The 15,081-nt window shown below is 38.1% G+C and overlaps 1 protein-coding gene across 1 annotated transcript; it reads left to right on the forward strand.

Moving 5' to 3' along the window:
* The first annotated feature begins 26 nt into the window (after positions 1-26).
* Positions 27-11,495, forward strand: mbip (MAP3K12 binding inhibitory protein 1). Its single transcript, XM_079633913.1, has 9 exons — positions 27-246; positions 695-805; positions 1,467-1,676; positions 2,508-2,604; positions 2,934-2,999; positions 3,792-3,944; positions 4,796-4,893; positions 9,726-9,764; positions 9,872-11,495. Exons 1-9 carry the CDS (start codon positions 97-99, stop codon positions 9,977-9,979), a joined length of 1,032 nt encoding a protein of 343 aa, XP_079490039.1. The 5' UTR covers positions 27-96; the 3' UTR covers positions 9,980-11,495.
* The last annotated feature ends 3,586 nt before the right edge of the window (positions 11,496-15,081 follow it).

Below are 15,081 nucleotides of genomic sequence, written 5' to 3' on the forward strand. Positions count from 1 at the left end.
AAATAAGAAAGAAAAGTAAATTCCTAGCGGAAGTGAGGTCATGTTATACAGGAGCGGGTTAGTCCAATCAGCGCTGCCGTCGGGAGCGGAAGTGTGATGGCGGCGGACGGAGAGAGACGCGATGCGCGTACAGAAAGTAAACAGGAGCAGCGCAGCAGCCAGATTTCACATCATGGTGGACACCGGGATGTATTCAAAGACTGCATTGGCTCTATTTTCGAGTCACTCGCTGAGCTTGGCGCAAAGGTTTGTGCAAATATGATGCAAGCGCTTTAAAACAGGGTTGGGAAAACTGGCATAGTATCACAATGTTCGAGCACATAACAGTTATTTCAATATAGCCTACTAAGTCTTATAAAATCTGTAGTTTTTTCCCCGAAGTAACCAGATCACCCATGTCGTAATATTGTATGGTTTCTCTGCAGTAAAGCACTAAAAATGAATGCATATGATAATTCTAATATTCCTGCTGAAACACCACTAACGTTAGCGTGAGGTTGTTCAATTGATGGTCTCAGTTGGTCTAGCTGATCGTTGCTGGTTTTAACACCTCTAAACCAATAAACAGACCAGCCTGACCAGACAGGGAGACTACCTAGGCTGGAGTTGTTGTTTTTTTCAGCAGGGATACCTATTAAAGGCAAATTAACAAACTAGAAACAACAATAACAAATAACTTTCTCTTGTTTTCCAGTTAAAAGTGGGTGAGAAAGTGTTGAGCATAAGTGCTAATGTCAACAATGTCTCTGAGCTTCAGCCATCTCATGTGTACACCTGTTTACAACAGCACATCTCCAAATTACAGGTAAATAGAACGCACAAAGAATAGTGCTATCATGTGCATTAAATAAAATTTCATTATATAAATAGATGGACTTTTTTAACGTAAACAAGGATGAGGGGGATAGACAATGCTTGAGTTACACTATTTTTGGTGACCGTTTCATTGTACTTTAAGTACTAAGTGATATTAATTTACTAGCCTATATGTACATACAATAGAGTTACATTTAGGGTTAGTTACTTGGAATTATGCATATTTCACTATTATTACTAAGTACATGTAGTAAGGTGTAACTTGTCACCTTAAATTTACCAATGCTTGTACTAATTGTGTTGATGCTTTAGCTGTTTACATTTGCACAACTATCCCTTACAGCCTCGTTTACAGTTTTGAAAAATTATATTTTGCCCAGAATAAGGTCCATAAGTGGAAATATGTGCAATCGTTATCACAAAATAAACCCAGAAATGGTTCTCTCCTCCAAAACTGCTTCAAGTTCAGATCACCCCGTTAGGGTTTATTTTGAGATGATGACCAGCTGACTGTACCTTATCCCATGTTTGTTTGCCTAATACATAATTCATCATTCTGAATATACATTGAAAACTGAAAGATGGCGCAAGGGACAGAAGAACTGTCTGTGTTACCACTTCACTTGTCATCAACTTTCTGATTCTTCCAGTCAGTCTCTAAAAATCTGAAGCAAATGGTGGAGTCTGAAAGTCACTCCAATCCAGGCAACAGTGACAGGAAAGAGCGAGCAGATACATCTGAGCAGATGTTGGTTGACTCGGAGCATGTGGCTCCTACATCTGACCACTGCATTGTCCTTGAGGATCGTCACAAGACTCAAGTCGATGATAATGTGCAGATCAAGGCTGCTAAATCTGAGGTAAAACCTCAAACATAACACTAAACAAAATAGTGTATATATTGCTTATTTTTTTATTACATTGTAACTATTATTTTCACAAAGAAGAGTGAGCATAGTAATAAATAAAAAACTGAAAAAAATAACCTTTGTTTTTATGCTGCCTGCAATAAAAGCATCATTTAGTATAATACTTTGTCAATTTAGTTGAACAGTTAAGCTGTTATTGGTTTTATTTGTATTTACCAATGATTATCGTTGGACCAAACATTCAAATTTTAGATGTATTCAAGCAATCTCTTCCCAATCACAATTAAAGTTGATTGTTTGACAGTCACTATTTATTATTTGCATATAATCTGCCCCAGTTGGCCAGTCATAGGGAGTGTGAATTGCTATCTGTGGACAGACAGTTGAGAATGAATGCTAGGCTCTTTCACCGCCTGCTTTCCTTCAGAGAGAAGCAAATAGCCACCCACTTTGAGAGTCCTATGAGAGGTCCTGGTCCTTGCAACGTTATGAAGTGGATGTTCATTACATGCTGAAATTGCATGTGGGCGAAGGACAAGGAGGCCCTCATTTTTATTGCTTATTTATTTACAGTCACTGTAATAAAAGGCCCAAGCAAATCACAACTATCTGAAATGGTTGCGTGTGAGAAATATTTTGATTTCTGGAATAATTGTGTCCACTGCGGTCATTTGTTAGTCATGCAGCCCATATGGCCTAGTGTTCCTCATTAAAACTAAACAGCAAAAAAAGAAGACAGTGGATTGATTTTTTTTTTCTTCTTCAATAGCTCATCAGTCTGACCCTCATTGCTCTCTCTCTCTCTCTCTCACATTTTCTCAGATTGAACGCAGGATATCTGCATTTATAGAGCGCAAACAGCTGGAGATCAATGAAAACAATGTGCGAGAGTTTTGCAACGTGATCGACTGCAATCAGGGTGAGAATGGGGGGTGGTCAGAGGAATACTGCACAGCAATTGCCAATGTTTGTAAGAGTGCTGATTTCCACGGGCGTGAGGTCAGAATACACACATCATCTATGACTCAATCCTCCAAATACAACCAGATCTTAAAAGCTCTTTATTTTTACCAAATTAGGTCATTTGCTTTGGTCATCTATGGGGTGTTTATAATTGTATATGTGCAATATATACAATTTTATATATATATATATATATATGCGTGTGTGTGTGTGTATATATAATATAATATATACTTTTTTGCAGAAACTCTACAAACTAACATTATTTTCCCATGTGATCTATAGAAGACAGCTGTGCAAGAACTGATGCAGTCTTCACACCCTATCCTGGTTTCAAGAGTCACGTCAAAGGTTAGACGCTTGTTCATTCTCATTATATGGAAACTTAAGTCCGCTGTTCAAATTTTTGGGGTCAGTAAAAATTTTTGTTTGAAATAAATAAATAATTTTATTCATGCATTCAATTAATCATAGTTACATTTACAACGTTACAAAAGATTTAAATAAATGCTGTTTAAAACAACAACAAAAAAATTCTATCAACAAAGAATCCTGAAAATTGTATCACTGTTTCCACAAAATATTAAGCAGCACAATTTTCAATGTGAAAATAATAATAATGTTTCCTGAGTAAATTAGCATATTAGAATGATTTCTGAAAGATCATGTGACACTGAAGACTGGGGCAATGGTGCTGATAAACCAGCTTTGCCATCACATGAATAAATTATATTTTAAAGTACCATATATTAAAATAGAAAAGGTTTTCAAATTGTAATAATATTTCACATGAGTGCTGTTTACTGTACACTTTGGACCAAATATATGTAGCCAGACGTGAGCGTAAGAGAATTTCACAAACATAAAAACTTAAATAAAAATCCCAATCTTTTTAACAGTTGTGTACTTTTTTACATGTACATGTTCAAAACAGGAATGTTGTTGTAGAAAAAATGGTAGTAAATACAGTATATAAATATATATATATATATATATATTTTTTTTTTTTTATTAAAATACAAAATGATTAAACACGGTGTTTAGTGTTTCATGTAGCCTACTTGCACTCACATTCTAGACTAATAATATCTGGATGATCTTTCGATTTGTGGAGCATTAATTGGTGTTTGTTTGCGATTGCAGTGACACGTGTTATAAATACATACGGACCACAAACCAGAGGGGCACATTCTGAGTTAGGAGACCAGCAGCAGGGGTCCATCAGCCGAGACTGTGGAAACCCTATCATTGAGGAGAGGCTCCGTAACATGGAATCTCACCTGAAACTTCCACCAGGTAAGTGGGATCAATAGAAGAGCTATAGGAAGTTCACTGTCTTAAAGGGGCTATATGTAAGAATTTCCATATATTAATCGCTTCATATATGAAACGAGAACTTCCCCGACTACCTAGGTTGTCTAAAAGCCTGTATACTGATTTCTTTTGTGAAGGCCGAATGTCACTTTACACGCTCCCAAAAGCCTGTCTTCCATTCTATGAAACGGGTGGTTATGTTTTAGGAAAATGCTGAAAGAGATATTCTGTACTCTCATGTCAATGTGTAATGCAAAGAAAAGGGATTAATTCAAACTAGTCTCATATAGCCAGATCTGTACAGTCTACAGTCTGAAATATTCTTTAGAATCAAACTATCACAACAGTGTAATTATAATTGCCTCATCTGTTGACATGATGCCACTGAATTGCCAGCAGGGAACATATCAACATCGCTATGATCAGATTGTTTCTTAACTGCTGTTTTCTTAACATTTTAATCTAACTGTCGCTCTCAGCAGCATGGATGCATCTGGATGTTGTTAACAATATATCGCTGGAAAGGTATTTTCAACGTATTTTTACTTCTAAGCAAAGAACGAAAAAGAACTTTGCTGTGAGTAGATATCAAGGCCTTGAATCACGTTCAATCTCTTGTACATTAGGTGTGCACAAGTGCGATCGTCAGTAATAAGTTGCTGGATGCAGTTCACTCGTCACCGGTCTCACTAATAACACGGGTTTCTGAATTCTACATATAGCCCCTTTAATGTATTAGACATTGTATTTAATTAGACTATTTTTCGTAGTCATAAGTGTGTGCTGACAGAAATGCTAGTTTGTCATGTAACTCTACTGTATCTGTCTCTTAGTAGGTCCAGTTCCTCAAAGCGTTTATCAGCGGCTAAAGAAACTTGAAGATCGAATTCTGGAGCTCGAGGGTCTTTCGCCAGAGTACTTCCACTCCACAGTAAGTGGTGGGAAGAGAGAGAGAGAGAGAATGTGTGTGTGTCCTTGTTTGTTGGAGGAGTGGATGATCAGATATTGAATTAGTTTGTTCATCTTAGTGGTTTCTTTCTACAAGTTCCATGCTCTTTGAACATCCACAGTAGCTTATGAACACAGAGAACGAGGTATTAGGTGATTTTGATTCATTGAGGGGTTTTTTTTCCCTCCTTTTTTTTTTAATGAATCACAACATCAAAGACTATATTCCACTGTCTAATCACACAGTGTGTTTGTATTCTAAAAGATTAATAGATACAATTGACCGTTTGCAAAACCCCGCCCTCGAACGGTTCTCGTCCAATCCTAGCTCAGCAACTGTAACTAAGGAGAAGGACCTCCGTCAAACATTCCGATTTCAGCAAGATAGTGAAATGATGCGCCTATGGCAGTGAGGTCTGCACGGGCTTAAAACTTGCTGTATTTTATGATTGCTTGCAACTATTATTAAAAAATAGGCTACATGTACAAACACCGTTTCACTACGGCACTGCGGCCCCCTCACCAGTCAGCAAACAAGAGAAAAAAAGAGGAAGAGCATGGACTTACTAATTACGAAACTTTGATGAGGTTTAACAGGTGCACAGTCACAAATTCCTCTGGAACTCAAACATTAAACTTCAAAACAAAGTTCGCGCAGTTGCACAACTATATACACAAATATATCCTTCTCAGTCGGCTACGAGTTATGAATGAAGAGAACAGAGAGTTGATGGTTTCAGCGCGTCCTCTGATTGCAGTGTTGTGACTGAAATAGCGCGCGCGGGAGCACAAGCGCAAAACAGTTTTGTAAAATGATATATGATCAAATTAAAATTATTGATATATAATTTTACAAAACTGTTTTGTGCATGTGCTCCCGTGCGCTATTCTGTCTATACTTTCTGTCGTGCCCTGGAGGATATGTCTGCTGCATTACTCCAAAACCAATCACTTAATGTATGGAGCTCAACCCAGCCATGGCTATGTGTCTCAATTGTTTGACGGGCGTAGTAACAATAACTAAGGGGCATGGCTTTTGCGAACAGTCAATTGTCTAACAAGAACATAAGCATGTAAAAATGCCACTGGAGTTCCTGCCTAAAATGAAATTTGTACATTTCTATTAGGGCTGGGAATAGATAAAACAAAATTAACTAATTAATTGCATTTCCCCCAAGCTTGTAATCATCAATATTTAAACGTAGAATCACCTAATTAAATAAAACACAGAAAATAGCCCTATATTAAAATAATATTATATATCAATATATTATTCTTCATTCAGTTCCTTGCAACATAGTCAGATTTAACTTTTTTTTTTTATTATTTTTTTTTTTTTACTAATTATCAAAATAAAGTATAGTCCTACAAAGCTATTATTACCAGAGCATGTGATCAGAGCAGGTAATTTTACCATTGTTGCCCAGCATGACTATACCAGCTCAGTAGGGCTATTTCAAACAGAAGTCTATTACTGAGAAATGTCACGTTATTTGAGCGGACTTTGCTTTCCAAGTGCGTGATTGGTACGTGATTGGAGCGTTTGGGCAGTGAACGACCGAGCAGAATGCGCAGCGCAAACACGGAGCGGAACATTTGAGCAGAGAGCGCAGTAGTGCGCTGACACACACATGCGGAACGGAGAGAGCGCTGCGCACACGGAGCGGAAAAGACCCGCTTGTGAAACCTGATCGCCGAACACGGAGGGGCGGCATATTTTCGGCTTATATTTTTGGCCTTTTTTATCTTTCGGCCAAAAATTCCATTTTTGAACGCTAATTATCGGCGGCCGAAAATTCGGTGCATCCAGCTTCTATGGTATTTGAAATCAGCTTTGCTAATTGTACACAGCATCTTTTTGTCAAATGCGCCATCTTTTTAAATGCAAACATTCCTCCTAAAACTCCATCCTTGTCCTTCTCCATCATGACAGGGGGATTTGCTTCGGCACACTCATAATAGCAGCAGCAACAGGAAGTCATTAAAACGAGGCAAAAAAAAGTGCTGCGTCAATTGCGTAATTTTTTTTTTTACGCGTTAAATATTTTAAATTAATCGCAAAGATTAATGCGTTAATTCCCCCAGCCCTAATTTTTATACTTAAGAATTAATCTAAAGATTAAAACTTTCACATACAAAGTGGTATTCATTCATATTATAATGATGTTTTGAGATATTAGTAAAAAATTAACTGAATTCAATAAAATCTAATTCAATTGCATAGCTTAAAAATCTTACTTCGCCGATTTTCAACCCGCTTTGTATTGCTGACGCAAGAGTGGTCTTTAATGAGCCGAAGAGAGCACACTCTCCTCATAACACACTCTACCTCTCCTCATAAAATTGCACTGGTTGCCAATTGCCGCTCACATCAAATTCAAGGCAATGATGTTTGCCTATAGAACAACCACTTGCTCTACTACACCCCTTTACCCAGACTCACTAATTCAGACCTATGTGCCCTCCAAGAGCTTGAATTCTGCAAGTGAAAGGTGCCTTGTGGTGCCATCCCAAAGAGGAACAAAATCGTTCACAGACATTTACCCTAACTGTTTCACTGCTGGTGGAATGACCTACCTAACTGAACCTGAGCTGCTGAGTCTTTAGCCATCTTCAAGAAACCACTGAAGATGCATCTTTTTCAGCAACACTTTATCCATTAATACTAACACTTACTGTTGTATATCTATTTAAAAACAACAACAACCTTGCTATGTGTACTGTGCTGGACTAACTGGGACTGGTCACAGCACTTGCATATTGTTGCCCTATTGCTTCTATTGCTCTCCTCATTTGGAAGTCGCTTTGGATAAAAGCGTCTGCTAAATGATTAAATGTATTGTTACAGTGTCGGTAGCATATAATGAACAATGTTCCCTGTTTCCTGGACCGATAAATTCATGTTTATTTGTCAGCAAAAGTCCTATTTTTTGGACTTTTTTTTTTGGCTTTTGCATTTTGTATCCTCATTAATAACAGAACAGTTATTGTAAGGGTAACTTTATCACTGAAAATTGTATTGTACTATCTCTACACTTTAAACAGCATTATTGTAGAAGAAATGGAAAACTGTCAACAGCTTTCTTACCGGTATGCAACTGTTTTGTTTAAGTTGGAACTGACAGAACAGCAGTTTCTTTTGGCCTTAAACACTGGTTTTAAGTAATAGGCCCTACAGTTTGAAAAGATGACTTGAAACATGGAGTTTTTCATATTTTCCATTACTGTGTTCTCTCCGTATTTACGATTCTTTGCCGCCTTTTTGCCACTGCCTTCAACGCGCTGGATCCTTCACTGGAAACCGAAAAGTCACTCACTCCCGCTAAACGTTTACTTTTTGATTTCATGCACCAAGGAACAATACAAGTTGACACTATTATGGCTAAAAGTTTGCTAAGAAGTATTTCCTATGGCATTTGACTGGTAAGTGCATCCATAGCAGACTGGTGGGAGTGAGTGGCCTTGGACAGCAACATGCCCAGTGCATTATGGGTGTTGAAGTTTTCCTACCTATTTGGCAAAACGGAAGACAACAGGCTATTAAAAAAATTGCCTTTCTACTGTACTGGCAACCAAGTTTTATTGAAAGCTCATTTTGCCAGTGGTGAAATTAAATATCACTTTAATTGTTGGACTCTGCTGGCATTAAGAAAATTGTCTAATGAAGTTTTCCTTTAAGGACAGCATAAAAAATCAGAACATGAATATCTATGTGACAATAATAAGAACACTACTGCACACTATTGACTTTACTCTTTTATTTTATTCAAAGCATAAAATCGCCCAGTAACTGCATGAGCATAAGAGACTTATTCAAAAACAAGTCTTACTGACTCCAAAGTAGTAGGCCAGGGGGAAAGAATGCTAAAGAAAATGACCTCCTATGACCCTTTTTTGCGCAATTAGACCGAGTTTGTCACTGGTTCCTCTGTTTGTTTTTACACTGACTATCTATGTTACGCTGAAGACTTCTCACTTATGTTTTTCCTCCTGCGCTCACGACAGTTGGCCAGAGAGTTCTTCAAAACCATTAAAAGCTGATATGAGTGATATTTTTTCCCCTCACTTCAGAATTTGTTATCCCTGTCAGATTGTAGCCCATCAAAGTTAGCTGAGTAAGTGCTCTTGAACCATTTCTACGCCTCCTCACACCAGCTTCACTTAGTTCAGTGCTGGGCTGAAAGCTAGCTGATTTCCATGTCCTTTACAATGTGTGTGTGTGTGTGTGTGTGTGTGTGTCTGTGTGTGCATATTGCCTGTAAAGTGGGACTTTGAGTGCCGTCAAATATGCTGATCTTCTTAGTTTGTAGCGCAGCTTTCAGCAAGTCGAATGAATTAATTGAACTCTGCTGACCAGGGTGAGCGGATATCATGTATCTGCCAAGTGGGTCCATATGCACACTGAAAAGTGATTAAAATGAAGATAAATTATGGGTAATAGATAAAAAGAGATGGACAGAATAAATGAAAGGGCCATTGGGTTACAGAAAGAATCCCGATGGTCCCCACTTAATACTATTAATCAGTGTAAGTCTATAGCGGCTCGGGTCTGTTGGCGGTGATTGAGTGATGCTGAAGGACATCTGTTTCATACTCTAATCATGTGCCGTTTCTGTCCACTCAATGGGTGTCCTTGGTTCAATTTATTGTTTTGGTTGCCATTAACCCCCCTCCCCCACACAATTTTTTATTTTATGGAAAAACATAAGTCTGATATTGAGATAAATGCTTTACCGTTTTGTTGAATGACGACTGATGTGCATTGTTCATATAAATCAGCATTCATTTCATGCTTTTATTTCCTTTTTCCCACAGAATTACTCGCACAAACGACCTAAAGCCTCAATGTCGCAGGTAAGTTCCATTACGGATGCATTTGTGTATTCACTGAGGGGAATATACGAAGGTCCTGCTGTTCAGCGAGCACATTTTAGCTGATGAAAACGTACTTGTTTTCACAGAACTACAGTCTCGCTGAGCTGGATGGGAAGATAAGTGCTGTCAAAGCTGCCTTGATGAAGAAAACCAGCGAGTTCCAACCCACAGACGCAGGAGACTTTCCATACTGACACGTGGACTTTTGCTTTAAATGTTTTTTACCTTCTCTTAATGAGTTATAGATCATGTATCATGTATAGATCATGTATAGATCTGTGATGGTCACAGATTTCAAAGAAAATGTAGGATTTGTCACTGAATATTTTATATCTGTAAAGATTTACATGTTTTGCTTTGTCATACATATGTGTTGTGTGTTTACTTTTTTGGACACCATTTAGGTGAATAAATGTACAAACTAAAATCTAATTTCTGCAGTTTTATTTGTGCATGTTCCTTACCTCCAGTTTTCACATACAGTCCAGTCATTTTCTAAAAATAAAGTATAAATTCTCAGTAGATATGTATTTGGTTGTGTACAATTCATTTTAGGGGCTCGAAAAAAAAAATTCATACACAAATTGACGTTACAGTAAATGATTCTCAAGGTAGTTATAAGAGCTCACCATGTTATATTGTATAGTTTCTGTTACTATATTAATGCTCTGTACAGCTACTTGTAAGCCCAAATTATTTATCTATCAAGAAATGCTGAAAATTTGGTTGTACAAGACATTTGAAGAACAATCCTTATACAGTTATGCCAGCGAAAGACCCATGAATATGTTAACGTTAAAACCGATCTATGATTATTACGTGTGATTGAGGGTAGAGGTGACTGCTTAGAGAATATGTGAATGTGATTGCAAACGGCAGGCAGTGTGAGCAGACAGCAGTAGCTGCTATGACTCACAGCTTTCATCTCTAGCCTCTCAATGCAGTAAAGTTAACTGAATTATCTTTGATTTTAGCCTAAATTAATCAATCAAGTGGTTTATAAATTCATAACTGTTTTTTTAACTTTGAAGTGTTTGATCATAGAAAATGAAAAGTATAGTTTACCACATTTTTTTCGCTCTAAATCTGTATGATTTTCCTGTGTATATGGTGTATGTAATTAGTTACTGGACTTAGACTTAGTATAAAGGATATTAGCAACTTTTTTTCTTTACTTGACTAAATTTTTTAATTAAGTATATTTATTCTTTACTCCAATACATTTGTGATGAGTAATGCAAGAACGCATTACATTTTGCATGGCAGCTATCATTTTCTGCAGCAATTTATTTCTGCTACAAAAGAAGTGATATTGCAATCTACAGGGCATTTAAGTTACTGTATCTTGTGTGTTTTGCCCTTACCCACCCAAACTTGTCAACAAGGCTAAACTGGGAGTGCATAGCATTAGCATTAGCAGGTAGCTCATATATGAGGCGAAGACATGCAGCCGGTGATGAGGCTCAAACAGCACGTCCAGTCCAAGTAGCCTTTGACTTTTTTAAGGCTTTAATTACAGTTGACATTTCATTTATTCATTGAAGAGACTTTTTTGAAGGATATTGGTTTCCGTATGCTTTTTTTTTAGCACTTGAGCTTAACTGAGACTTGAGTGTCTGTAAACGTTTAAGAGGCTTTTGTGTCGATTGAAATATTGAGGTGTTCAGTTTCATTTTGATTTTAGAAAATAAACACGTGATTGCTCTCTACAAAAATCAACTGTTTCTTGTGTTTCACTGGCATGTCTCTTGGGTGTTGAGGACTAGTGCATCTCTGAGCCTGCATTCAGTAAAAGTAAAATAGGCCTACTGAAGTAGAGTTAAAATAAGATATTCTAAGACTTTTACTCAAGTGGTATTGAAATTGGTGACTTAACTTGTAATGGACTCATTTTCACTGTAAGGTATCTGTACTTTTCCTTAAGTATGGTGCTATTTTTTTTGTAAGTCAATGGTCAAAAACATTCTTCACACACTGTGTGTGTGTGTTCTGCAGAAGAAATGCGTACAGGTTTGGAACGACATGAAGTGATCACAGTAAATTACAATTTTCATTTTTGGGTGAACTATCCCTTTAAGGCAGTTTGCGCCACAGCACTGTACTTTTTAAAGTCGGCATAAAAATGGAAGTTGCGACAGTCTTTTCTTCCCTATTGTGACGTATATGACATGAAACGGCTTCTCAAACAAAAACAAATGTAGGGTGGGACTTGATTTTGTCCATCGGGAATTGATTGGATTGTTTGCTATTGGTCGATCTCATGTGAGTGACAGGTTGTCATCAGAGAAGAGATGTTGCTCCAAGAGGGAGGGGAAGTTATTTTGATTAAAGATAAAGTGGGCACAATAATTAAAAGTGCTCAGAAACTATTTTTTTAAATAAATACTCCAACATTCCATTGAAAAAAGAAGTGATTTGGATGAGTGTGCATGGACAAATTTTGATTGAAAGACAATTTATTTAAACTCCACATCGATAAACATATCTATGAAAATATCTAGTCCAACAGAAGAATTTTACAAATGTCACCAAAGACATGGTTGGATCTCGCTGTACTTTTATTGCACAAGCTGTACCTAGGGCTCCGGTTCCTCTCAGCTTGTACCCACATTCACAATCCCATCATGACAGGTAATTAAAACTGCCTGAGTGAAGGCTTGTCAAAACACGGGACTTGTTGGAATAATTCTCTGTGTGAGGGCTGCGATCTGTTGTAACAGTGAAGTGGGAGAAGCAAAAGCTGACTCCTCCAGGTGTTCTGCCAGACCTCGCTAATTTTTGCACTAGCTTTCTAGAGCCCGAAAAAGGCCCGCAATGCACCCTGGGAGGTGTGTACTTGAACAGTAACAAAGCAAACGGGGGGGGGGGGAGTTGTCCATTGTTACCCCTCAGCTTTTGTCTCAGGCTTGGACCCTTATGTAGCTTAAGAGAACAAATTGGCCAGACAATAACAAATGGATTATAAAAGTGAATTAAGGCCTTTGTTCTGAAGTATGGCTCAGCAGTGTTCGTTTGTCCTTCTGGTCATTAAGCTGAGAACGCAGGCAGGTGAAGTCTACATCAGTGACTGTCAGTCTCTGTCCTTTGTTGACTCGTTCTACAAATTGGTTCCTCTTTTTTTTTTTTTTTTTTTTCAAACATGAGAATTTAGTAATCTTACACTTTAATACTTTACAGCATCAATGCATTTCTCCTCGATCACCATAAATTCCAAACTAAATATTTTTTTCCTCCAGGAAGTAGAGACACACAGCATATTATACACCCAAAGAAGTCTTTAGAGCAGTCAATGGCTATATTCTCATGATTTTATAAGGGTAGAGGGGGACGTTTTGAGGCCCGCCGAAGGATTAACTCCGTTCCCCACCCCCATCCACTCCACTTCACCCAGCCATTCTGTCTGTAGCAAAAGGTACTTCCGTCCTGATTCGTTTACTGGTTTCTCTCTGTCACACGCTTTCTCGCTCTTTCGCTACCTTTTACTATCTCCTCTGTACGGCCTGTATGTGATTAAGACTTTTTGCAAAGCCAGTTAGGTTTTTCTCTTTTTCTTTGGTTCTCCTACATTGTGCGAGGGAGAGACATGGACTCATAACCATTCATAACTCCCAAACTCTTAATGGGCTTCAACCCTCCAAAAAGAAGGAAAGAAAGCTTTTATCCCCCTTCTCTCTCCTGTGACTAGTCAGCTTCAGTCTTTCTTCCCCCCATGGCTCTGTGTCAAAAAAGACTGTTGCTCGTTTGTGCGGGGAACAATGGCGAACAAGGCTGAATCTCTAGCGCTGAACAAAGGGAAGAAAACAGGTTTTTCATTCTGTGGAACATTAGATTCTGACACATTTTAGCATGGCAGTTTTTTTCGTCCTGAGTGCAGTGGCTAGGCTCTTTAAAAAGGACCACCTGTTGGCTAGCAGGCTGCTCTTCATTACGCGAGCAACTATTATCACAGAGAGAGGAGCTCCGCAGGGGAGTTCTGAAGTTAACCCTGCCGGTGTGAGCCCGCACGCTTCCTGCCATGCAGCAGGAAGTCACACACTCATTCTGGTACAATGCATGTACTTCAAGAGGTGTCTGGATGTACTTTTTGATTTTCCAAGTTTTAATGGAATGTTGGTAAATCCTCAAGGCATTTCATTAAAAGATATATTGGTAATGGGGAAATACTACAGGCAAGATTATTATTAGTTTAGATTAGATTATAAGTGTGATTATTAGATTACCATTTTTCATTCAAAAATCGTTAACTATTAAAGGGATAGTTCACCCAAAATGTTTTATTCTCATTTACTGATTCTCATGTTGTTTCAAACCTGGATGAGTTTCTTTCTTCTGTTCAACAGAAAAGACGATATTTTGAAGAATATGGCTAACCAGACCAAAACTAACCAAATTTGCAATTCAAAAATCGCAATTTTTAAATAACTAAAGTTTTTATCCAAAGCAATTAGTGTGTTCCAATGTATAGATTTAATCAGAAACCTATGGCTTTTGCTGTTGCTAGTGCTGTGCTCTACCAGCTACTGGAACAGAATGAAAAATAAATATTTAAACCAAAATAATAGAGGGGGATATAAAAGCTCATTTGTCCCCTTTCTAGACTGCAATTCAAACTGAAAGGAAAGGCAATATATTTGGAAGCCTTTGACCATATATGCACAGATGTTGCCCAAGTGGAGTCAAATATAACATCCTTCCAAACAGCCAAAGGGCTGTGTGGCAGTGTCTAGGCTTGCTGGGGTTAAAATGTGGCAGTTATATTGCCAGGATGGAGCAGCGGGAGCCGAATTCAGGCAATTACAATCAAGTCAGGGCGCAGTTAGAGCGTGGGCCTGGAACATGAGTAGGATGCTGATGAGACACTTAGCCACACAGCCTCAGCCATTGGCCCTCTCCGCTGACTGCCAACCCCCCCTGCTGGACGGCCTTAGATCCCTGCATCCCATACTTACACATACTCTCTCACGTTCAGCCAGGAGTGCATCCGTGTCATTGAAAAATCATAAATATGCAATGTAAGGACTGCTCTGGTTCACTATGTGGGGGTGGACATTTGTATATTATCCTCTCAAATGCTTGGACTGGTTGTTTTCATGTCAAACATGAAACACTTGATGACTTATGTCATGATTTACCAATTATTTACACAGTTTTCCCTATAAGAAAATGTCTTAGTCATACAGGAAACTCTCTCGAGTTTTAGGAAACTCATATTGTCATGAGTTTCTCATATTGTCTTCTTGCGAAAACATGCTGCAAGAAGTCTTTCCACCTGACAAGAAGCAAGCTTTTCAAAGTG

The sequence above is a fragment of the Phoxinus phoxinus genome, assembly GCF_949152265.1.
Source record: "Phoxinus phoxinus genome assembly, chromosome: 13".
In the NCBI taxonomy this organism is placed as follows: domain Eukaryota; kingdom Metazoa; phylum Chordata; class Actinopteri; order Cypriniformes; family Leuciscidae; genus Phoxinus; species Phoxinus phoxinus.

Excerpts from the sequence above, each read along its gene's own strand:
- mbip (XM_079633913.1), top strand. The coding sequence starts at position 97 with ATGGCGGCGGACGGAGAGAGACGCGATGCGCGTACAGAAAGTAAACAG. Across the intron at positions 3,945-4,795 it reads TCACCTGAAACTTCCACCAG|TAGGTCCAGTTCCTCAAAGC; the intron begins GTAAGTGGGATC and ends TCTGTCTCTTAG. Across the intron at positions 4,894-9,725 it reads CAGAGTACTTCCACTCCACA|AATTACTCGCACAAACGACC; the intron begins GTAAGTGGTGGG and ends TTTTTCCCACAG.